Source organism: Plectropomus leopardus, chromosome 3 (genome assembly GCF_026936395.1).
Source record: "Plectropomus leopardus strain MGB_pleo_1.0 chromosome 3, ASM2693639v1, whole genome shotgun sequence".
NCBI classification, from domain to species: Eukaryota; Metazoa; Chordata; class Actinopteri; order Perciformes; family Serranidae; genus Plectropomus; species Plectropomus leopardus.
Genome location: NC_142178.1, coordinates 10015622 through 10039000, shown reverse-complemented (window position 1 = coordinate 10039000; position 23379 = coordinate 10015622). Strand labels below are relative to the sequence as shown.

At 39.3% G+C, this 23379-nt stretch overlaps 1 protein-coding gene across 6 annotated transcripts in view; it reads right to left on the bottom strand.

Annotated features, from left to right (window-relative positions):
* Positions 1-23379, bottom strand: part of rhbdl3 (rhomboid, veinlet-like 3 (Drosophila)) — an 87490-nt gene that overhangs the window by 27300 nt on the left and 36811 nt on the right. For 5 of the 6 annotated variants that reach the window (XM_088075556.1, XM_088075559.1, XM_088075557.1 and 2 more), the window contains one exon: positions 8311-8469. In XM_088075556.1, the coding sequence (XP_087931682.1) occupies positions 8311-8469 (159 nt within the window). Of the gene's footprint in view, positions 1-8310; positions 8470-13265; positions 13391-23379 lie in introns of those variants that run through there. The other variant, XM_088075560.1, reaches the window with a different exon arrangement.

The window sequence follows — 23379 nt, the reverse complement described above, 5'->3', positions numbered from 1 at the left end:
ACAGATGGATGAGGGAAGAAGAGGGAAATAAAGAAGGCTAGTAAAGAGAGACTGATAAATGTAATTAAAAAAAGCAGCTGGCTGTGCTGATAGGGTTGTGTTTTTCAGAAAAGATAAGGAAGTACAATTCAACCATTGCAGTTTTCGTAAAAGGTAGTAAAAGATTCAACTATTTTATCTTTTGTCAAAACAATCGCCAGGTAAACTTAGAAATATGGCATTCATTCTACAAAGGAATCCACCAGGGATGTGTAATTGGATGTATTTGATTGCTAGACAATGCTATAATGTTTCTGTAAAGACATTTTTCGCATTTTTTTGGAGACATATTCTGCCTTTATTACACAGTTGATAGGAGAGAGATGGCAGGATATGAGGGGAGAGGGATTGGGAACAACATGCAACAGAGATTCCCTCACCAGGGTCTTTCAATGTTGCCCTTAAAGCTGTAGTTGGTAACTTTTATTTAAAAAATTAAATTTTTGTTTTAGATGCATTCAGTGAGGTCTCTGGATATGAACTGAATCTCAGCAAGAGTGAGATATTTGGAATCAATAAACCTGCTAAAGAGTATCCGCTTCAAGACTTCTAACTCTGGCTTTATTTATCTTGGGGTGTATGTGGCTGACACTTTAGATAATCTCTACAAGTAAAAAATTTTTTCTCTGCTTACAAAAATTAAGAAAGACTTCCACCGATGGTCCCTCCTTAATCTTTCTGTTGCCAACAGAATTAATACTGTTAAGATGAATGTTTTCCCACGCCTTTCATATTTCTTTCAATGCGTTCCAGTCTTTCTTCCCCTCTCCTTTTTCCTTGAAGTAGATACTCTCATTTTGGAATTTATTTGGAGTAACAAGACCACATATTTATACACTCTGTGCGGGCTCTCCTCATACCTTAAAACCTATATGGGACCCAGATTTGGGGGACGCAATTCCGGATGATGTTTAAGGGGAGGTTTTGCGGAGGGTCCACGGATCATCTTTGTGCTAGACACAGTTTTATCCGGTGTAGGATTCTGCACCGAACCCACTATACTCAAGCCCGTCTTGCAAAAATATTTAATAAAGTGGCTCCCTCTTGCGATTGTTGTGAATATACACCAGCAAACTATCTGCACATGTTTTGGCAATGCTCGTCTTTAAATGCATTGTGGACTGAGATTTTTGAAACGTTATCTGTGGTAGTTGGGAGGACTCTTGTCCCTAATGCTATCACTGCTTTGTTTGGTGTGCTTACCCCTCCACTCAGTCTCTCCTCCGCCAATAAGGATATGATTCCATTTACAACTCTGTTAGCTAGGAGACTGATATTGTTAAAGTGGACACCCTCAGTTCTACCCACCAATGCAAGCTGGGTCAAGGAGGTGCTGTATTTTCTTAAACTGTCCCTGTCTGGGACTACTAATGCATTTATAAAGACCTGAATCCCTTTCTGTCATATGTTAATAGCTCAGCCTGCCAAGGTATTTTGGACTGAATGCAAAAGCCTTGCTTTTAGCCCTTTTTTTTTAATTTCCCCTTTCCTATTTATTGTCCTGTTTGTTTTTATATAATAATTTTATTTATGTCTTTTCTTCTTTAAGTTATTGATGTTATTAATACTAATATTTGATTGTTTAATGATGTACTTTTCAATGTCAATCTCACCTATGTGCTTCTTTTATGGGGTATGTACCAGGGTGTGGAGGGGGGAAGCGGTTCATAAATAATAATAACTGTTTTTTTTAATTAATGATTGTAACTGGAGGTGTATGGAAAATCAATGTATGTGGAAAATCAATAAACAAAGTTGGAAAAATAAATAAATAAGTTTTTGCCATATTTGCTAAATTATCATTTTATCTTTACAGTAGTACGTTAGACAGATGATCCATGAAAAAAAGTATGCACTTAAATAAACAACAAATCATAGCCTAAGATTGATCAAACATGAATCAAGATTCTGCTACTGTATTGCTTATTTCTCACCTCAAATGTTTTCAGAAACAAATTTGAGTGTCCTGTTTAGCTGTAGAATGAGAAAGTTTGCCACCATGTTGGAAACAGTTGAGCTTAAATCCAGTACCGCCCTCAGCTGGAGCAAACTCTTCTATTTTACAGCAAAGCATGGCACAGAGATACGTTTTTTAAAAGAGACAAGAAATAGGCAATGCAGTGAAAGAATTGTAATCTATATTTAATCAGCGCTGCCTACTTTGACCGTAGTTCACAAGCAGTGATTGACATGATTGAGACTCACTAAACACTACGAGGAGGAGCAACACGTTTTTTTTTCAAAGACTGTCTCATGTACTGCTGTCTGGATATAGTGACAATTTCAGGATATATATATATATATATATATATATATATATATATATATATATATATATATATATATTAGGGTTTACAGACAAATTTTTAAAATCACGATTCAATCAATAGTTAATTGAAATTAATCAATTAATCAATTCCATTATTTTACATTTCAAAAAAGTTTTGAAGTCCATATTAACAAGGTAAATCAGTTGAAGTGAGAGGTCAAGGGACCCCTGTGAAATGGCCATGCTGCGTACTTGCCTCACTGACACGCTAGCATGACCACTGGATTCATCAGGTCTTCTAGTTTCATATGATACTGGTATCATCTCTGTGGCTGTAAAACTCAGCCCGGTACAGCCTCTTAAAGACAGAAATGTCGGCCTGCAATTAACACGATTTTAAAAAATTAACACATTATGTACAAACTTAACACAGCGCAATTTACGCATTAGTGCAGACAGCCCTAATTTGTTAAAATGTTACCAACTATAGCTTTACTCCCTAGGCAACCAGGATGCTCCCAGTTCTTTTTTATGCCCTCTTCAGCACTTTATGTTGCAACTGTGATGTTAGGAAAAAGTCTTCCACAAACAGCTGCCACAAATTTCGAAGCAAAGTATTGTCTAAAATATCACTAAGATTTCCCTTCCTTGGAACTTGGGGGCCAAAACTATAAAATCAAGAGGAGCATCCACAAAGTTTTGACATTACAGTGTATCTCAAGCAAAATAATTCTGTATCAGGCATACACGCAGGACATATATAAGTGTATTTGTAAGCACTGGCACAAATCCATCATGATCATTCCAAATTTCATCCCACTGGGGCAGAAAAACAGAGCGGTTCAACCTGTTTGTAGATATTTTGGGAAGCATAAACATATTACTGTGCCAGCTTCTACCCTGAACAGTCGCAGTATGTTTTATGAGAGAGTTAGACAGGACAAGATGGATGGACAGAATCAGGATGATAAGGAAGACGCTGAGAGCTAATGCAAAGGAAGAGAGAGACCGAGCGAGACAGTAAAAGTGAGAGAAGACGGAGAGAAGAAGAAGTAAAGAGAGGCAGTGAGGGGTGGTTTGAACGCCGACTGTGACGAAGCAGTGAGCAGGCAATTACTGACAATCACACTGATGGAAGATCTGTGGTGCAAAGGAGAGATGGCGCAACAAATAAACCCCTCACAGTTTGTCTCTGTCTGTCCCGGCCTCTTTCCCTCCTTCTATCGTTCTTGTTTCCTTCATTCTGTGAAGGAAGAAGAGCTGGAGAGATAGAGATGTACCAGCAGAGACCAGACACTGATGATTAACTAGTTGGAAGAATTATAAATCTCTCTCTCAGGCTCTGATATTGGCTTTGACCCCTTTGATCTTTATCATAGAAATCATTAATGCCAGCCTCTAGGAGGGTCCATTATGTTGTGTTTACATAGCTCACATTCCTTGAGATATTCATGTCATATTTACAAGGGTTTTTGCAGAAGCGTGCGTTCCCAAGTGCAGAACTCTTTGTAGATAACACTGAACATTTAGCCTTGAATAACTAGCTCCTGTTTGTGTGCACTCTTACTACTCCAACAGTGGTACTTATTTTAGTTTTCATTCCAGGGCTAAAACTATTATTTTCATTAAGGACAATCTGTTGAACGTTTTCCTTTTATTTATTGTACTACTAGTTTGGTTTATTAGAAAAAGGAAAAGATAACCTTGACATATTTCAAAATCCCAAGTTAATGTTAAAGTAAATTGTCCGATCACCTCTTGAAAACATAGAGGTGTTCAATTCATAATGATTTTAAAAGAGAAAAACAGCACACCCTAACATTTTTGCAGCAGAAACAAATGAAAAGTAATTGTACTAACTCACTTCACTAATTAAACGATTCTCAAAGCAGCCGTCAACTACAATTCTGTTGATCAACTGACTAATCGACTTGTCTTTTCTGAACATTACTTCTAAACAAAATCATGGATTTATGCTTCCAACCAACAGTTCATAATCCAAACTATTTGATTTTCAATCAGACTAAAATGAAAGGAGTCTCTCTGTCCTTTCCTTTTTCCACAACCATTCATCTGAGGACCCAATGAAGTGCAGGGTCAAGTGTGAGCTCTTTAGATCTACAGGACATTTTTATAAGTAGTGCATTACGACCATCAGAAATACACACTATAGTTTATTGAGTGGGGACCCCTATCACAGAAGTATTTCACTGCTGGAGAGATGGTCTTTTTATCAAACTAGGCTGTCTGCGCAGTAGAAAGACACAAATACTTTTGAAATTGGATTCATATGTCCAGAGGAAGAAGAGGAAAAGGGCTGTGGCATTCAATTTGCTCAAGAGGTAGAAAACCTACAACTACCAGAACGCACTGTGCTGCACCAGCTCATAGGTGATCTACTGCAGCTTGACCTTTTATCAACAGAAAAAAATTCAGTGACCGGTAACACCAAATTACAGTTCAACAGAAAGTTAAAATATGCTTCTAAAAATATTTGAGGCAAGAAACAGACAACATAAAAATCTTGCTTCAAATTCTCGTATTACAGCCAGAAAGTGCACTAAAACGAGTTTTGCAAGACATTTGATGTAAAGAAATAGGCAATACCATATCAGAATCTTGTCTTACATTTGATCAACTCTGCCTGTGTTTACCTTTTGATCAGAGTTTGTTTATTTAAACATATTACACACATTGCTATTATAGGAACCTGGTTTAAAACTGGCAACATATCCGTTTAACATTTAACCAACACATTGCACACACATATAAGAGCAGCTGAAAAAACCACAGGCTGTTTGTCCTATCTTTCTTCTACACATTTATGCTGTTCAACTTCAGGGTCAAAGCCCAGCGTGGGGACTATGAAGCATAAGCAGAACACCTATGCCAGTTCAAGTCCAGTTGAGGAATACACATGAAGCAGGAAATCGACCCAAAACCGCATTATCTAGGTGTGCTAGTCTGACTTCGGTTGGACTAACATGTTTACATATATTTTAAAGGTCCAGTTTTAGTCAGATGAACACAATTATGCATTTTTTTCTAACATCATGTAAACGTACTGATTAAGGCTAAAGAAATGACACATATACTCTAGTATTGCTAGCAGATGCAACTAAGTCAAGGCAGGTATATTGCTAAGGAGCCAAGGAAGAACAGTGTTGAGGGTAAAGTTTTTTAAAGAGTGGTTCTCGAAAGGGTTCAAGCAGCAACAGTTGAGGCCAAGCAATCAACCTGTTTCAAATGGACATATTTTGAACAGGTACTACACTAGTTATTTAAGAGAGAAAAGCCAACAAATCCTTAAATTTTAGTAACTGGAACAAGCAAATGTTTGGCTTTTTTGCTTGAAAACTGCCAAACTAATTGATTAATCAAACTAATAATACTTTTGTTTCAGCACTTTTTCATTCATTGCACAGCATATTACCATAATCATGAATATATTTCAGTACTTTCCCTCCCTCCCTGTATTAAGCTTCTGCTGTAGCTGGCTCTGTGAATGCATAAACTATTAAGGGGGTGGACACAAAAGCGACTAAGAAAAAAACGTTATTGTACACACAGACACCCCATTCCTCTCTGTCCCACTTCCAGTTGCATGCCATGACCTACAGCCTGTCACATGACATGAATGCACCAATTGGAGAACAACAGCAGAAAGTTCCCTTTGACATTTTTCCAAGCTTCCTACAGGCCTCATTCTTCTCCCACTGTATCAGACAATAAACTGCTCTAAAGAACCAGAGAGAGATGGAGAGATGGGCAAACTCACACTCACAGACAACAATGAATTCCCCACAGTCTCTGCAGACGCACACACACACACCCACTGCACTGCCACCCAGTAGTCATTGTGTACCACACTACTCCCACTCCGAGATCACTCCACACTGTCCCGGGTCAGCAGTTTGGCCTCCCATGAGGAACAGCAGCGAGACAGCGGAAAACAGAAAATGAGAAGGTTATGAGGCAGCGAGCACAGCTGGAGAAGCTTGAGTGAGACCTTGGACAAACAGCAGCAGGCTGCAGTGTGAAGGTGAAAATGAAAGTGGGGCAAGGTGAGCGTTAAGAGGGGAATTTATCACCAGGCTGAGAGTCATTTCCTGTTAGGAAGACTCTTCACCTTGCAGCTGGAATATGGCTTTGGGGGCTTGATGTAAAAATGAAAAGGAACACTATGTAAGTCTTAATTCTTGGTGATGAAGTCCTGAGTCATGAGGCAAGTCACAATAAAATTATAAACTTTGTGTTAAACAAAGTCTTAAATAATTCATTATGCACGCTAACAATTCTAATGCTGTTTAAAGCGAGTTAGTGCAGTGAATTTGCAGAAATAATAAATGCCTCTTGCCAAGTTTGTACTTGTTACTTTTGACTACAAATTTGAAGGTAAAATGATCACATTTCTTGGTTTGCTTTTTTCCTGCAAAGCAGCAACAATCATTTATAATTTCTGAGCTTAAAGTTTTACATTTTGCTTTTTGTTTGTTTATTTGTTTGTTTGTTTGTTTGTTTAGGGTTTTTTTCCACCAATTTAATTTTATTGTTATTTCCCTCGCCCCCTCAGTGTAATCAGGAAATGTTAATACAGTCAAAAGTGATAATCCAAGGTACTATTTTGCACTGCCAACACCTCCAGTTTTCCTCCTGCTGGGGTAACATGATTAGCTGTTGTCAGATTAATCCAAAGTATATGCATGATCAGGAAAATGACGAGCAGATTTGATGCACACTTTTTTATTCCATAGTTGTTCATCTTTGAGGCTTGCAGACATTATTAACTCATTACATTTGAAGGGACCCTATATTACACCCAGCACACAGCACAGTGCAACTGCTTGCTAGCTTCACATCAATGCAGTTGTCATTTTCAGCACCCACACTGTTATAGCAGCAAATGTGCATGGACCCAACTGTGCATCCATGGGTGTATCATAAAATGAGGTGTGGTTAGACACATTGTTGGTGTATGGTTTGAGGAAAAGAGCAACTTTGACTGACAAAAACCTGGTCTAAAGACTGACTAGTGCAGTATTTTCCTGCCACTTAAAGGGTGCATTATGTGCCTCCATTTACAGGTTCACAACACCTGCATTCTTTGCTTGGTCCACACACAGGGACACACGGATGGGTTGTGGGAGGGTGAAATAACACGTCATTAATGAGGAAAAGATTACTTACACTCTCTAAAATGTAAACATAATAAAGAGCAGTGCAGAGCTGCCGTCTGTTTCCATTTATGTACAAGAATATGCATAACGTCATTGATTTTTTTCAGAGACAAAAAGTTTACTTCTATTTCCTCTGTCAAGTCTATTTTTTTGTTTTGCTGCTTATATGTCCCATGATATTTGCTGTAATGAAAAATTATTTATTATTTTGCCCATTCACACTGAATTAAAGCTAACAGAAGGTGAACATTCGCCAGTGTTAAATTTGGGCATGTGTGACCATGCCCTTACTCTCAGCTGAAAACCGCTCGCTTCTCTAATATGCCAAATCCATCATTTAATGTCGATGTGCCAGGTGCATACACACCTGGCGTTTAAAGAGAATGGGAGATAACAATGTGATTGACTCATGTTATGCCAAAAACACACTTATAATTATTTAAGGGACTAAATACAACCCTTTTGCCCTTTGCTCTTTACTTTACACCCAAATTATGCACCATTTAACAAGCGAAAGTGGAACTGCATAAACCTTTAATACACTTGCATGCACTTTAGACCATGCGTATTACATCATCTACATGAGGCCCAAAAAGTCCAAAGTCTAAGAGAAATCACAAGTCTTTGGTGTTAAAATCAAGTCATTTTTTGAGTGTGTTTTTTTTTAGTTTTCATTTCACTCAAAAATCATTAGATGTATGACTTGTTTCCAACTCTAAGTGAAATCCACAGCATGCCATATATATCTATTGATATTGGCATGAACAGCTAAACAACTGATTTCTACTGAACACGGGACACTATAAAAGGTTAACAAAAACTCACCAGGTTGACAAAGTCTTGGTAGCAGATTTTTCCATCGGCGTTGCCATCGGCGAGGGCCAGTAGGACTTCCAGTTTGTGTGGGTCAAGCTCAGAGCCGTGGGTTGCCAGCAGGTCCCTGAACCGCTCCGTACTGATGAAGCCCGAATTCTCTGGGTCATACTACAAATGAACACATGAACATGCAATTTTAACATGAACATGGATGTTTAAAAAGAATAGAGTAGCACAAATACAGCTTTCTAAAGAATACAGGCACATGCCGGTATTTCAAACAAGCACCAGATTCAAATAAACATGAGAAGTTCACTGCGGTCAGTATCCCCCCCAGTGCATAATTTTCTGTGCAGCCAAACATCAAAAGCTTAAAAAACCATCAGCTGTGGTTTAGTCACAGTTTGAGCTTCTTAGAAAGGAGCCCTAATTGCTCCAAAAAGGCCCAACTGTTGAGACGCAGCAGTAACTTTTAACAGCTTTGGATTTCACTTTGAAATGACACTGAGTGCTACATTTAACCACAAACTGTTTTTCCTGCTTATTCCAGAACAGAGGAGGCATTCAAATGTATCTGAAAAACAACAAATATTCTCACAAAACCAAAGATATTTTAAAAGCTTTAAATTAAAATGACCTTGACAGCAGTGATCACTTAGTCACTTGCATGTGAAGAATTCTTCACTTTTCTGAAACATTGCTATCCCTCGCACTGGTCCCGCATACTCTTTTCTATAAAAGCTTAATAGTTTGGTGCTTCACATTTAAAAGGAAAGCTTCACTTGCAAAAATGACCATTATTTATCAATTACTCACTGTGTAATACCTTGACTTTGTGAAGAAAACTTTAAGTAAAAAGGGTCCGCATTTAACAACAGTATAACTATATCGAAAGATGCTTTTACAAACTGTCACACAATACAAGTCTCATCCAGTCATATGCTTGTTTGCTTCCCAAACACAAGAATTTTCGCTAAATCCTTATCTCTTAAAACACGTCAGTACAAACACTCATGCGCAGCTGTAGGTGTGCAGTCTCACTACTTGAAGTGTAGTATATTGTAACATTTTAGCAAAAATGCATGTGTTTGGGAAGTGCTGATGATACCACTTGATAAATAAGACTTAGGTTATACTGTATATGTTTCTTTTATTGTTTAACTTGGTCCCCAATTACTTTGATTCTTGATTTTGAGGAATGTTTTCCTTTTTGGGATCCTTAATTCTTTGTGGAGGCATGCAATAAAAATAAAAAGTTTTCTTCACAATTTCAAGATATCACGTGGTGATAAACAAAGACAATTTAGAGTGAAACTGCCAATGGAAAATGCATGCATAAAAATGCTTATTTTCATGTGTTTCATGTGGTGAACTATCTTCCAGAGAGCTAGAAGCTATAACAGAGGCTTACTGAGTGCAGAGAACTGACAAAGACACTTGTTATAACCTCCTCTGTTCCCAGTGGAATAAAATGCCAGTAATTCCGCCCAGATCCCTAAAAATCAAGCTACTCTTGATCCTCTAAAATAAGGATAAAACAGAAAAAGGGCTGCAGCTGTGTGACAGTATTTGTCTTTTCAACTGAGGACAAGCTGGCCTGAAACTCAAGACTTAAATGTTTGATTTGAATGTCAGGGTGTTTGTGGATGCAGGCAGAAGACAGCTGCTTCATCTCGGCCTCAGTGTGTCTATGTGTGTGTGTGTGTGTGTGTGTGTGTGTGTGTGTGTGTGTGTGTGTGTGTGTGTGTGTGTGTATTGGCAAATATGCATATGTGAGTGTAACCGTGCCTGTGTGCAACTACAGCGCATTCATGCAAAAAGACGTGACATTCAGACAATATGAGCAGCCCCGCCAGATTCCAACACCCCTAAACCAGAAATAGTGACCGTGTACATGCACGCATGTGTGTGTATGTGAGTGTGTGTTTGACATACGGCAGTGTTGGCAGACGCTCAGTAAAGCCAAGCTGGCAGCTCGGCCAAATGACAACGGGGAGAAGAGGTTTTGGCTCTCCCACGTGTTGTTTTTCTCTATGTTACCTAACAGTGATAAAGCCTTTTATTATTTTATTTTTTTGCTGCTAATGCTAAAGCCGTCAGTATGTGTTCCACTCAATGTCATGTTTGAGATCTGAGCGTGATAATCATTCACAACTGTGATTTTATGCAGCCTGTGTGGCTGCAGTTTATCAGTGTCAGGGATGGGAGGATTATCTCCAAAAACATCCTCATGTCTTTGGTCAATAGCTCTGTGTGGCAAGTGTGCTAATACTAGTAAGTACAGTATTTTAAGTGTTAGGGAGAGATATTGCATGAAATATCCACAGCTGTGAACTTGTAATGTGTTTAATGTAAGGGAAAGAGAGAATTGCTCAGAAATTGGTATTGACGGACATTTTTTAGTACAGGCAATAATTGTTAGAGGCTACAAGATGAAAAGCATAGGCCAAAATGAAGAAAGGTCCTCCTTTCTCTCTGTTGTGTGAGTGTTTTCATAGATCGTATCAGCACACATTGGGAAATGGAAAACCAAGGATCCTGTGGCTTACCCCTTCAAAGGAATGTCAGCTATCCATCAGCAGTTACTGTCACTGACATCATTGAGACACTTACCACACTGACAGTCAATATTCACACATCTCATGTATCTCAAATCTCTTTTTTTTTCACAACCTGGTATACAACAGCATTTCCTGTTTTTGTCCTAATATGATAGTGACGGTGACAGTGCAACTCTTTCTTTACCCCAAGACAGTGTGTGGCCTTGGCAATGATGCAAGGCTGGACTGGTGTAAGGTTGTCAAAAGTACTTTGATACTTTATCAGTGTCTCATGTTTGAATGTTCCAGTCTCTGTTAATTACACATTTGATACTATCAAAAGTACCAAAGCTATATTAGAAAAACTACAATCTACTATAAAATTTTCAGCCAAAGACCGTGCAGATTAATCGACTGGGAAGAAAATCAAGTTGTCTCATGGCTGTTAAGGCATCCTCTCTAGCAATAGAGGAGAAGTCAGAGGCACAAGCTAGTGGATGTTTTTCAGGAATATTTCTCTACCAGAGTGTGTGCAGGTTGGTAATTCTTTCTAAAAAACAAACTAAAATTACCACCTCACAGTTGTATGCCTTGGCAAACCAGTCAAGTTGCAGTTACAGTTTACATCTACGTCTGTGAAAACATGGATGCACAGAAGATCTATAAAATCAGCATAGTTTCAAGGTGGGCACCAAGATTACTGTCATCAAAAGAGCATCTGACCAAATGTCTCCCCCTCTGATCCTTAGTTGGCCAAATAGCAGCCAAGTGTTTTCACAGGCCATTATGATGTAAAAGTAAAGTTGATCTTTCAGATTTTGGATACAAAATGTCCTCGTTTCATCATTCACTATTAGACATTTGTGTGAAATACTGTCAAAATTAGCATATGAATTCTTAAGTTTTGGCCAAAAACATGTTTTGTGAGTCACAGTGCACTATGACCACCAAAATCTCATCAGTTCATACTTGAGTCCAAGTGGACATTTGTGTAAAATTTGAGGGAATTCCCTTAAGGTCTTCTGGAGCACTGCGTTCATGTGAATGCGACAGATGCAAGGCCACGGTGACCTCAACCTTTGACCACCAAAATCTCATCATTTCATCCTTGAGTCTAAGTGAACATTTGCACCAGATTTGAAAAAAATCCCTCAAGGTGTTCTTGGGGTATTGCACTCACAAGAATGAGACAGACAAAGTCACACTGACCTTGACCTTTGACCAAGGTGCAAAATCTTTTTAAGTCATTGTTGAGACCAAGTGGACGCTTCTGCCAAATTTGAAAAAGATATCACATTCACAAGAATGGGATGAGGGTAAGGACAGACTGCTGTGCGTAGGTACAGACATACACACGGATGGACAAATAAATTAAAAACAAAATGCCTCTGGCCACGGCTACGGTCAGCGCGGAGGTATGAAAAAGTCTCCTATTTTGTGTGCCTAAGATTTTGTTTATCTTTGTTGCTTTATTAATTGCATCCAGAAGCATCGATTATGATTTTTTTTAATGCTATGTATCACAGTTAAAAATTCTGCTAAAGTGACATTAGTCATGTTAGTCATATTAGTCTGTTTTACGATCTACTGAAGCTCTTGACGACCAACCAACTAGATAACAGGTGAGTGAAGATCTGTGTTCAGCAGTTAAAACCTTTTTTTTTTTAATAAATAAATAAATAAATTTATTAGTAAAGTATTTCCCAAAAAGTAAATGTAACTGATTTTAGCAGAGTGACACTGGGAAATATCATAAAATCTAAAACTGTAAATAAAATAAACACACAGATGCATAGTGATGAAAAATTAACATTCATGTCATTCCATATAATTATTACTTTAAATCTGTCCGCAAAACCACTTTTTATCACTTCTCAGCTAATTTGCATTTGGACTATGTACAAGATTATATGTGACGACTTCCGGCCATGTGCATATCTGGTGCAGGAAGGTGTGACAGCAATGTGAATAACATCCTATTTTGGTGCAATCACAATGATTCATTTCATGCATTCTACTGTGTTTGGATATGAAAAGGCAAATTGGCGATCACAAGTGTCACCTTACCAGAAGTGAGCTGTTCAGTTATGACAACCGTTCTGAATGCGTGCCATCTGCCTCACGGCATTCAACAGAGGAAGAGGAGGAGGAGGGAGGTGTTGCAGAAAGAATTTGTATATTTCTATTAAACTAAAGAATATTCTCATAATGACATTGCATTTTTACAACAAAAAACATTATGTTTGTGCAAAGGCAAAAAAGAACTCCTGAATATGATCAAACTTGCACTGCCAAGTCCAACACACACACACAACTACCCTTTGCTCTTGCATATGCATGACACACAAAAACATCTATCTCTTGAACACACACACAAACACTTGATACATAAAATGTAAACTCCACTTTACAGAAAAAACCAACCTTCTCTTGCAGTAAACCAGCCAGTTTCTGCCTTGGCCATTTTGTCATGATGAAGTAACGCCAGCCAAAGCCAGTCTCGCCACTCACCGCTCAGTGTGTGAGCGAAACAATGTGTTGGCTGTGTGTGTGTGTCCCTGTCATATTGTTTGTCCCAGACTGCGCAGGGTTATTTCTAACCAGGACTAAAGGATTACAGTCCAATCCAAGACCCTCAATACACACCTCCCCCATCTTTCTCTCTCAAATACACACACATATACACACCCTAAAACCCCAGTCACCCTCCTCGCCTCGCTCCGCCCTGCACTCAACACCCCCTCACCCTACATTCACACCCCTCTCCTCACTCTCTCTCTTCACTTTCTCTCTCTAAAGCAAACATGTGGGCTCACTCTGCAGAAAAATAAATAGTTCAATAAATTTGCCCGTTATCTCTCTTCCTGTCACTCCCAGAGGCAGGCAGCCATACATTATTTTCCTCACACACATACACACACACATGCTTCCTCCTCGCTCCACTTTCGCGACACCACAGGCTTCATAGTTGAGTGAGCACTCTCTGAAGTCAACAGGCTGGCTGCTGGGGTGGAGCGGGCGGAGGGACACACACTCAACAATGGGCCTCTGATGGCAATTTCATGCAAGGTTCGCCCAATCCCTTCACTCCAATTAGTGTTCATTTCCTTGTGATGCACCCTGAGGTCCATGCAGAGAAGGACACTATATAATACATACATAATCTCCATCCGAAACTCCTCGACCTTAAAAAGTGACTAGCATGTGTTTAGGATTTAGGAAATATCTCAGTTGTAGAGCTGTGACGGACAACTGTTTATGTATAAATTAATCTGAAAATCTTTTAACTTGATCAATCGATGGGATGTTTGAAAAAATGTGAAAACAAAAGTAAATTTTCAAATTGGTTTTGTCTGATATTCAGATTCTCTCAATTTATTCTCATAGATGACTAAGAATACCAGCAAGTATTTACGTGTAGGATTGTGTGTAGGATTAAGTGGCATCTATGGTGAGGTTGCATCACTAAAACTTCTCTCTTGTGCTTAGTGTGAAGGCGTGTAGTCTTTAACATTTTTCCCAGCTGAAAGACAGATGGAGCTGGGACCCCCTGCTACATACATTGTATGAAATACAATTATGTTAAATTCTAAAACAATAATTTGGCGGCCCTCTTGCAGTAACTCTGAGGACCACCAAGGGGTCATGAACCCCCTGTTGAAGACCAGTGGTGCAAGAAAACTACTGTGGGTGATGTGTCATTTCTGGGCTACTGTAGAAACAACATGACAGGCACTGTGGAAGAGGACCCACTCTGTTTGTAGATATAAACAGCTCATTTTAAGGGAATAAAAAGATGAACAAAAGGTATTGAAAACAATTCTAACTTTCAGGCAGTTATACACTAATGAAAATATAATATGAATGTTATATAATATTTCTGCCAATAGATATCCCTAAATCCTTCAAACTGGACCTTTAAAAAGCTGGAACTAGTAAATTATTAGCATAAATTTAAAGAATACCCTAAATGGCTTTCAGTTAATGTTCTGTTAAAAAAATTACTATGATTTCATCTCTAGTTAGCTGTACTGACTGTGTTATCCTTATATTTTAACTATTTATTCACACCTTTTAATGGCTTTAGGAGGTCATAACAATAAAAAAACATTTACTGGAGGTACTTATTTTTTTGCACTGAGTTACAGCATCACTGATAAGCAGAGAGGATTTTGAGTAACGCAGTACTTACATACTGGTAAGTACTCAGCTTTTCTGTGTCGAAACACTCTCCAGATTGTGAATTTGACTCAACTTTTATCCCAGCACATTTTCCATTTCCATAACCATGTTATTGTCTCTGCTCCGTAGCGCTTGTTTTGCAAACAGCAAAGGGAGTGTGATGCAAATCCCTCAGATTAAAATAAGCACAGACACACACACACACACACACACACACACACACACACACACACACACACACACACACACTGCACAAATCCTGGTGCAGACATAATACCACAAAACATTCACAGCCAATAAGCTTTCATATTGAGGGCTTCTCAGCAGCGTGGTATCAGCGTGAAGGAGAAAAACAGTTGAGGGAGGGTGGGGAGTAAAAAGTAAAGGAGGGTTGGTGTGGGCTTTGAGGGGTGGGGGTTGGGGGGGCAGGTTGGACACAATGCACGGCTTTTTGTCTCAGCCTCATTTTCATAAAGCTGAATATTAAAATACTGGAGGGTAGGCGGTTTGTAAGGGTCAGGGAGTTTTTTCCAAGTGTTGAAGTTTGCACAGATAGCCTGGAGAAATGATGTAGCTTATGCCAACATGAAATATAAAAAGGCTACAGTACTTACATTTTGATTAAATCTAGCCCTCAGGGTGACAGACTCAGCAATCACCAGATTTTTTTAAAAAAACAGGTGTAGATACACTTTCTGATCTGTCTTGTCCGCTTTATTGATACTGTACACTTACTCTTTTGCTGTTGTATTTCACATGAATGAAAAGAAATGAAGAAGTAGTAAAGAAGTCCTCTGCAGCACATCGGGCACTAAGCAGCATCTATTTAACTTCCAAGTGGAAAGTCAGCGCTGGGAATGACATCACACCTGAGTTGACTGCATTTCAGTACAAGTAGGGTTGAGTACCGAGCGCATTACTTTCAAGGGTAGCAACTGAATTATGTTGGTACTACTGAGTACCAATTCACATTATATCCATCAGTGCCAAATTTTTGTGGTACCTAAGAGCGCATCTGGGGGAGAAGGCTAAGTTTAGACAAGAAAACTAAGTGCCACAAAGTACCACAAGGTGCCCGGAAGCCTGAAAGCCAGCCATAGAGTTCTGAGGCTGAATCAAAATATGTTCCCCCATTGAATAGTGTTTCCCCCCTGTTAATGTGAGCGCACACATTGATAGTTAGGGTTAGGGCCAGGGGTTTGGGTCAGGGGGAAACACAATTCAATGGGGAAACAGTCTTTGACACAACACTGGCAACAGAGCTCGATGGAGTAGCAGATTCGAACTTCAGACAGGAGGCAGAAGCACCCCAAAGCCAGCCAAGGAGCTCCATTGCTCCATGTAGCTTTGACAGCCTACCAGTGAGTCAAAACGCTGATTAGCTGCGATAGTTTGCAATAGGAGTACAACACCGTTTCATCCTGACACCGTCCATTGCCATAACATGCTGCTGCACCAGGTGCCGTCCAGCAGCGTATCATGAGGATGTAAACGGTGCCTTTTGGCGTTGGGATTTTACACTGAATACCAAAAGCAGCGGTATTTAACGACTTTGGAATGAGAAAGCTGCAAATCCAGCTACTGGAATTAGTAACAGTTCAAATGTGAACAGAACCCAGCTTGAACTACAAGTCAGAACACCAAGATGTTGATAGCCAGGGTTAGGGTTAAACCAGTAAAACCAGTTCTAGCCAGGTTAGCCACTGTTAGCGATACGAGTTGATAACAACGCATTATGCTGCATTTTGCGTATACAAAACACCTAGAAACATGTCAACAGATAGAAGTTGGACAATACTGTTTGTACTACAGTTTCAATGGGAAACAAATCATACAGAATTACTGATAAAGAGTATATTACTGCAGCTTCGATTGCTGTTGATGCACAAAGCAGCTATCTTGGGTTTTGAGGCTGGGGTTGCCGAGCTTCCTCCAATTTTCTGAAATCCAACTTCAGGAGGCATTGCGATTGAAATGTCAAACTGGGAACTCAGAAATTTCAGCTTCCCAGTTCAAACAAAACGCACCATTGGTTTCAGGGTATTTATCTAAAGCCATTAATTTGTTTTCCTGAGTTACACCTACCCATCAAATCCCTTAAATCTAAGACAAAGAGAAAGGCCTTGCAGGGGGTCATTTAAGACATTTTGATCAACTTCACTACTGACTCTAATGACCTGGCTGACCTCTGGCACTTCAGTGGCCCTTGACATCTGACCCACACTGGCACGGGTCACTGTCCAGGAGCTGTAAGCTGCAGATGAGCTGCTTTCTGGAACAGTAAGTGCAGACTGAGGGGAAGGAGGGAGCGTGCAGCATGAATGAAGTGAGTTAATTAAGAGAGACAGTGAGAAACTCAAGCCTATCCGGGTCTACTAACAGCCAACTGGTGGCCACTCTCAAATCCACTTACACCTACAGCACGTCACTAAACCTGTCTGGTACTAAAGAGCTGATGCAGTGATGCTGCCGTGTGATAATCATGTGTGGAAGTGAAAGTGCTGCAGGATAATTGCTCACTAGGCTATTTTTCTCTCACATGTTCAAAAACATTTTTTATGTTTTCTCTTCTGTATCTGTCTGGTGTAACACCTTATAAAAGAGAACGTGCTTCCAAGTAATCTTTTTTTAGAAACAAAGGAAAGAGCAAAAATATCAGTAGTTACACTGCTGACGATAAACTTGTGTAATTTATGCCGCATAAGCAGAAAGCGGATCCCAAAAACCCTTTGATAACAACATCGTCAACATTTCAGACTGGATGCACCCTGGGAGCTCTGCGGGAAACAGCTCAAACTGTACCATGTAATCACAAGCTGTTGGCTTTGAACTGGTATGAAGACCTTTGCTGTGAGTCATCCTGTCAGTCACTCTTTCACTCCTCGCTCTCTCCTATGTGATGAAGCAGAAATGCTGCAAAACAAACTGACAGTGTAGAATCACAGATAAAGTCATCTAATTTTACACAGGATAATAATACAGCTGCACAGGCTCATACACAAAACAGGCATGAAGAAGTCATTCAGCACTGTAACATGTGTGACCTGTTTCACGTGTGTTGGTGGACATGAAGCAATAAACACACTGCAAAAATACGACACATGGCTGCTGCCAGAAGCGTCAGTAAAGACTTCTAATGTCACACTTTTTGATAATAACATCCTCCAGGCTGAGACAGTATAGCAGACATGACCAATCGGCATGGCAACACACATGACAGGACTGACTGAGGGTGCAATAAAGTGTAACCTAAGCAACAGCAGCTCCAATAGCCCTTGAGTTACTGTATGACCATAATGATAGTGGGACAGAGGACAAAGGACTGAGGTAAGGAAGGTATTTTGTGTGTGTGTGTGTGTGTGTGTGTGTGTGTGTGTGTGTGTGTGTGTGTGTGTGTGTGTGTGTGTGTGTGTGTGTGTGTGGCTTTATGTGCAAGCATACACCCTTTTTACACTGAAGTTAGGGTGGGTATGCAGATTGTCTGAATGTCAGGAAAACCTGCTAAAAATAGGCAATAGACTCCTTTCCCATTGCCTGTGGACCAGAGCCATGTAAATGACTCTTAAGAAGACAAGTATGCCCTTCCGCGTGTGTGTGTCACATCTTCACATATAATGAATTATTAAAGTCAGCTATTGATACATTTGGCCATATTTTTCTTCACTGGAAAGTGACCTTTAAGAAGGGTTCAAAAAAGTGTTGCACTGGTGAGTCCACATTGTACTGGTGGTGGTGTTTTTGTAAGGGTGTGGCTTGTAGGCTTTAAACATAATGTGGCTGCAGCTATACATGTCTCCAGAGGCAGACGAAATCTGTGGTGGCACATCACTGTTAAAAACACATTGTGTTGGAAGAGGGGCGAAAAATGTGTTTCCATCTCTGTCAATGTGAGCCCATCAACCCAATCCATGGGAAATAATTTTTACAATATTTAGAAGCAAATATGGTGAAACTTTACATTTCTCAACAGCGCTGTGGTGAAGGTGTGATTATGAGGACCTCAGGCAGAGGAACTTTTTACCTATTTAAATCTCGCTTACTTTTATTATTTGGATTTTTCTTAACTGATGGTTTTTATTGTTGTTTTTATAGCTATACTATTTCATCCTGTTTAACTAACCTGTTTTGAAATGTGCTATATAAATTGAGTTATTATTATTATGTTTTGGCACAAAAACCTCTTGGTTATGGTTAGGAAGAGAACATATTTTAGCTAAAAAAAAGGAAAGAAACCTAAGTAAATCAGTACTCGTGGGAAAAGCCAATATGTGTATGCAAAAAATACATACAAATGCGAAGCCGTAAACGCCAGAGGAAACACCATGAAAGGTTTCCAAAAAACAATCTGTGTTACTGTTTCTTAGATTCAAACAGTGGTCTGCATCTTGGCAAGCGTTTCATTTAGCTGACGTGTAGTTTACCACCCCTACACCTCTCAATGATAAAGTCAGCTTACGTATTCCTTCACATTTGAAACGTCAGTATAATTTGAAATATACAAACAGAAGGTATTCGGAATTTGCAGAAATGTACATTGACAACATTTTCCTCTGACAACTGGGCTGAGGCCATCGGAGCTAGAGTCTGTAATATTCGTGACTACTGAAGAGTCATTTGCCCCAGGAATGAATGTCATTCGTAACCTTTTCACCTGAAGACAAAAGCCAGATGTCAGTGGGTGTTATTTGGGTTTATTTGTCCAGAGGGTAAAGGGATATATACTGTAAGTGGTTGTGAGATCAAAGTGCTACAACTAAACAGTCTTTAAGATGCCACAGACTATGTTTTAGAGGTATTGTTTCATATTAACAAGCATTAGAGAAGAATGTAAACTCACCATGAATGCTTCCATTATGTGCACTGCTGTATAAATACTGGATACTACAAATGTATATTCTCTGTGTCACTACATAGAAAACGCCCCCCACTAAATTACATGTCTGGAAAACACAGTCAACATGAAAGAAAGGTTCTGTAAAGCTGTGCTCATTTCAGATATTTACTTTATGCTCCATACTGTTATTTTGGGTATTAAGCACAGAAATATATTACAGTATTATTGGATCTCTGTATGTCATTATTGCCTTCTTCTGGTTAAATAACTGGTATGGCAAAATCCAGTCAGCATACAGCCTGTCCAGCAGTATAATTACTTCCAGTCCCCCCACTGAGTCAGACAGTGTGCACCACTGAGCTGTTGCTATAATGGACGCTGCAGTAAGAAAAGCAGCTTCTACCTGCTCAGTCTGCTGACCTACAGGCAAAACAGGCTTTTACATTATCCAGATATCAAGGCTATTTTGAATACTTTTCATTTAAACCTTTTTTTTTTTTAAACTTTCAACAGACAATTGCAAGCCTTTAATATAAAATGTCACTACTGTATGAGCAGATAGTGTATTGCACTGCACATAAAATCTCTTATATTGCATGAAGGTAGACTAGCCAAGACAGACTAATTACCTATGGCTGGCATTATAACAGCCCATTTAATGAGCTGGCAGAGTCTTACACTTCTAATGGCTTTCCTTTTTTCCCCTTAGTCATAAGGGCTCCCACTGCAGCTGGACTGTTGGCTGTTAGTGTTCACAACTCAGATACGCCCGTTTAAAATGCAATGTGTGTTCAGATTAGACTCAGTTTTTTCACACAAAAAAACAGTGGGCATTTGTGACTATAATTAACACTGTAATGAATAGAAGTGTGTGTTCTCCAGACGCCATTAAAATCACTGACCAGAACATGCATTATATGTATTGTTTTACAATCGCCAAACGTCCCCTACAGTAATATATCCTATCTAAAAGGGATGTAGAGCATTGGTTAGGGCAGGTAAAGGAAACAGTAGAAGTCTATAATGAGCACACCGGTTAACCAATTAGATCTATGGGGTTCAGGTGTGCACTGACTCAGAGGAGTCAACACACACACACACACACACACACACACACACACACACACACACACACACACACACACACACACACACACACACACACACACTGTAAATTCACGTCTCAGCTTCTGTTTACTGCAGCAAATTGGACATCTTTAATACTCCACGAGACCTACACAGTGTTTGCTGGACATTATACACTCAGCAAACAGTGTAATGAGTGCCTTAAAAATGTCTTATGAGGCAGCAGATGGCTGCAGTAGAAGCTAATCCATACAACGCAGGCATGTCCAAAGCCCGAAGTTTTTAACAGCCCCCGGCATGACTTTCAAAATATGCTATATGAGGCCCGCTACACAATATTTGTAAATCAAACAAACCTTGTATTTTTTTTTTCTGTCACCTCACAATGGCAATGATACAGTTTGTAGACATGCATGCAAGTATGAACTATACAAGTGTAACTAATGTGTTTTTATTAACAAACAGTAAACAAGCAAACGGAACGTTTACCTAACAGCAGACATTTCCTGCAGACATGGCCACAGCAAAGAAGCGTTAAGTCAACGGTGACAACAGCTACTTTTCAGAGCCGAAGAAATTTTAATACATTTTCACTTAAGGATGAAACGATTGTGTTTGTCCTTTTTTATTTATTTATTTTTTTAAATAACACACATAATGCGAAAAGCAGCCGGCCCCCTATAATTTTTTACATGATCTAATCGGGCCCCCATTTAAAAACTTTGGACACCCTCGACGTAACGTATATTGTGCCATTATATCATTGATAACCATCTTAAATGACTGATCAACAGGGTCTAATCATAATACTTATGAATAACAGACCTTTATCACAGCAGACATGTTGGCCTGTCACAGCAGGAAAAGCAAAGGTGTTACTTATGACCTCTGCGGGGTCATATGTTTCCAGGGTTTTATATTCTCTAGCTCTCTATAGCACATAAGGGGAACCTGTAAAAGGTCTCTATTTGCTAAATATGACATGGGTTAGGTTAGGGCAATGGTTCTAAACCAAATTGGTGCACATTAGGTGACACGCCCCCATTTGATAACATTTTGCATCAGGTATCGCCATCTGAAAAGACTTTGGTTGTTAGATATGATTAGCAGTGTAATGCTATAGTTCTATACTACAGTATTTTATAATATATTCTATGGTATTCTATACCATACTATACTATTCTATACTACTATATCAACTACAGGGTAGAAGATAACTGTGGAGGAAGTGAAACCTATCAGAACGGTCATTTTTATGACTCTTACTCACATAGGGCTCACTTAATATAGTGAAATAAACAGTGAAAATAAACTATAAACTTAAACTAAACTAAACTCTATAAATTTGAGTGTGATGAAATTGTACTGGCACTGGTCTTTGACTAAACATAGTTATTATTTCTGTTAGGAGAACAGTTCCCAGCCCAGAAAATTCAAACAAAATAAAAATAAATAAATAAAAAACAGGTTTAATTCCAATTTCTATACAGGTAAGGGTTAGGAAGGAGGTCAAAAGGACGTTGTGGAGAGATACCCTTAATTCCAATCTTCAAACATGTTAGAGTTTGGAAAAAACACCTGAAAAGGGGATCTGAAACCTTCACACGCAATCCCATCAATTTTAATCTTACATTTTAATATATTTCTGGCTGTTTGTCTGATATGTCTTATGTACTGATACACAGAGTAAACCAAAGCTATTTCAGGGACAGAGTAACAACACTGTGGCATGAACACAACAGGAAGGTTGATGTGTGTAATATTGTATTGGGGCACATAGAACCTTGAGACCATATGGCCCTGGGAACATAAATAGGCTTCTGGCTCGGCTCACTTGGACACTTGATGGAACTGAGCCATCGTTAACAAAATTTGTTTCACCTGTGCTTTTCCTGCTTTGACAAGTGAGCGTTTCTGCTGAGAAAAAAGCTATAAAAAGCTAATACACCCCCACACAAAAGGTGCATATAGACATATACTATTATATACATGTAAAAGTCTTCTCAAAGTTCTCTTTTACTGTAGGCATGCAGATGTCAACAGAAGCCCAGACTGTGAACATTCATACACACACACACACATATACACACACACAACCCTCATACACTGTTACTCTGCTTCCTGGTGTTTCCTGAACACAAAGCCAAGTATTCCCTTGATATGGAGCAATTAGCAGTTCTAATAAAAAGCCAGCCTCGTTAGAATGGGAGAAGCTCGTTAGTCTCCTCGATAATTACACTGAAGCACCAGGGAGGACAGGCGAGACCGGGGGCACCTCATTCACTGGCCATCACTCACACACACTTACACACGCTCTGACATAGCAGGTACAATGGAAACACACTCACCTTCTCATGTTAATCAGGCTTTTCAGACCGTGCCCTTGACACCGGAGGGGATTTCCCGTGCGATATCTTTCCTCCCTCTATCTCTGTC